The 2,530-nt window shown below is 33.7% G+C and overlaps 1 protein-coding gene across 1 annotated transcript; it reads left to right on the forward strand.

Moving 5' to 3' along the window:
- Positions 1 to 1,424: 1,424 nt before the first annotated feature.
- Positions 1,425 to 2,137, forward strand: LOC132184918 (17.5 kDa class I heat shock protein-like). The gene has a single exon (XM_059598707.1). It carries the CDS (start codon positions 1,575 to 1,577, stop codon positions 2,052 to 2,054), a length of 480 nt encoding a protein of 159 aa, XP_059454690.1. The 5' UTR covers positions 1,425 to 1,574; the 3' UTR covers positions 2,055 to 2,137.
- The last annotated feature ends 393 nt before the right edge of the window (positions 2,138 to 2,530 follow it).

A 2,530-nucleotide genomic window follows, 5' to 3' on the forward strand; every position in this document is an offset into this window, starting at 1 on the left:
AATTTTTGCCACGTCACTAATTACTAACTTAGCATTTTATTTTATGCCACATCAGTAAATATTTTTCTGACGTGGCAAAGTTGACAGGTCTATAAGAGATATGCTATAGTGCAATAAAATAACCATTTTTGGCCCATAAAAGTCCTAGGTGGTAAGAGGTCATAGGCTTATCAGTGGGTGCGGCCACAACAATTATAGATGGGGCCTATGATCTCTTACTACCTAACACTTTATGGGCAAAAAATGATCATTTTATTGCATTGCCACGTCAGAAATTTCTGACGTGGTAGTTTCACACGTCAGTAATTTTTGACGTGTTAAATGTTGGCACATTACTAAAAAAATGAGCGGGATATTCAACTTTTTCTCTCTTTTTATTATTTATTCTTTCCCTCTTCTTTTATTTCCCCACACTCTCTCTCCCCTCTCTCAATATCCCTCTTCTCTCTGCACAGCCAGCTCCCTCTAGAGGGAAGAAGAAAAAGAAAGGGAGAAGAGAAGCAACTGAAGAAAAAGCAGAAGAAGAAGAAAAAGAAAAGGAGAAGAGAAGAAGATGAGAAGAAGAAATAATAAAAAAAAAAAACGGAGAAGAGAAGAAGAAGAAGAGAAGATAAGAAGATTTTTTGGGTTTTTAAAGATTTGTTGGGTTTGACGACGTTTGGGTTTTTGATTTTTCAGGTTGATTTTTTGATTTGGGTTTTTGATTTTTCGAAGATATTTTGGGTTTGAGATTTTGAAAATGGAGAAAAGAAGAGAGGGAGAGAGAATGGCGTAAGTGTCGGAGAAACGAAATTGGTGAAAAAAATTAAAAGAAAAAATTATTGTAATTGAAAAATAATTTAAACTAATAAATTTTTTAATTGAAAAAAAATTCCAAAATTTTTTAATTGAAAAAAAATTCCAAAATTTTTTTTTTTTTTTAAAAATTATTATTTTTTAATAATTTTTTAAAATTTAGACACATCAGTAAATTTATTGACGTGTTATATTTTAACACGTCAATAAATTATTGACATGGCAAAATTTGACACGTCAATAAATTATTGGCGTGTCAAAATTTGATATGTTAGTAATTTATTGACGTGTTAAAATATAACACGTCAGCAAAATTTATTGATGTGCCAAACAGTAACACGTCAATAAATTTTGACGTGTCAAATAGTAACACGCCAGTAAAAAAAATTTACGGACTTATATGTTTTTGACCTTCAACACACGTCAAAAACGCCATGTCAAAAAAGTTTTCTGATGTATCAGACATTACGCTAATCAAGAAAAAAAAAATGATTTTTTTGTACTGACTACATTGTGTTATAGGTAAAAATGGGTATATGGGCTTTAATCATAATTTTCCAGGTTCTTCTGGAGACTTCGTCTAACACTGACTTTGACTCTCAAACTAGTATTCGAAAAGCACACTGCAATGGAGCACACAAACTTTCTCCAACATTCTTCTCTACACCTCCAGAAATTTCAAGAAGCTACTTTCTCTTCCTCCTTCCAATATATATACACCAACATCGATCAACAACTACCAGCAAACAAGATCTATTGAAGAAAACTAGTAATATAAGATGTCTCTATTTCAATCCCTCTTGGATCAGCGAAACTTTCTCGATCCTTTCCGAGGCTTCTTCTTCGAAAGCTCGGATACCCAGATGGACTGGAAGGAAACCCCTCACGTCCACATCTTTGAGATTGATCTTCCGGGTGTTGCGAAAGAGGACGTGAAGCTTCAAGTGCATGACGACAGAGTGGTTCATATTAGTGGGGAGAGGAAAGATTTGCCGGACGACGACAAGGCCGACAAGTGGCACTGCAAGGAGAGAGGTCGTGGCAGCTTCTCGAGGCAGTTCCGTTTGCCGGAAAATGCAAAGGTCGACGAAATTAAGGCTTCAATGCGTGATGGGGTGCTTACTGTAACTGTCCCTAAAGATGAGACCAAAAAGAAGCATCAACAGCATAAGGCGGTTGAGATTTACGGAGATGATGAAGGACATGGGGATGGGGATCCTCCTAAAGGACTTGGTCGTTTTATTTGCTTCAAAGCTTAAATATTTATGCAGTCGTCAAATCTGCTGCCTTTGTGGATTGGTTAATGTCATTTTCTTTCCAATAATCTGGAGTGATTTTATCTTGCTTAATTCTTGTAAATGTGGATATATATATATATATATATATATATATATATTTTGTCTTTTGTCTTTTTTTTTTGCACTGTGATTGTTAAAGTTTGCCTGTATGTTAAAGCTGTAAAATTTTTACTAAATATTTGAATATGAAATAAAGACATTTATTCTCTCTCTCTCTCTCTCTCTCTAAAATACCCCTCCCACTTAAAAAATGAAAAAAGAAAGCAATACAATTTAACGCAACACTAATGAGCACAATCACCAAAATGGATGACCACTACTTATATAAATCCTTAATGATAAAGGTTGATTTTGTATTTTTTAAATCCAAGGATTTGATTTGTTAATCATCATTTAAAGGATATTTTTAATTTAAAATATTTTAAATCACATCTTAA

Source organism: Corylus avellana, chromosome ca6 (assembly GCF_901000735.1).
Source record: "Corylus avellana chromosome ca6, CavTom2PMs-1.0".
NCBI classification, from domain to species: Eukaryota; Viridiplantae; Streptophyta; class Magnoliopsida; order Fagales; family Betulaceae; genus Corylus; species Corylus avellana.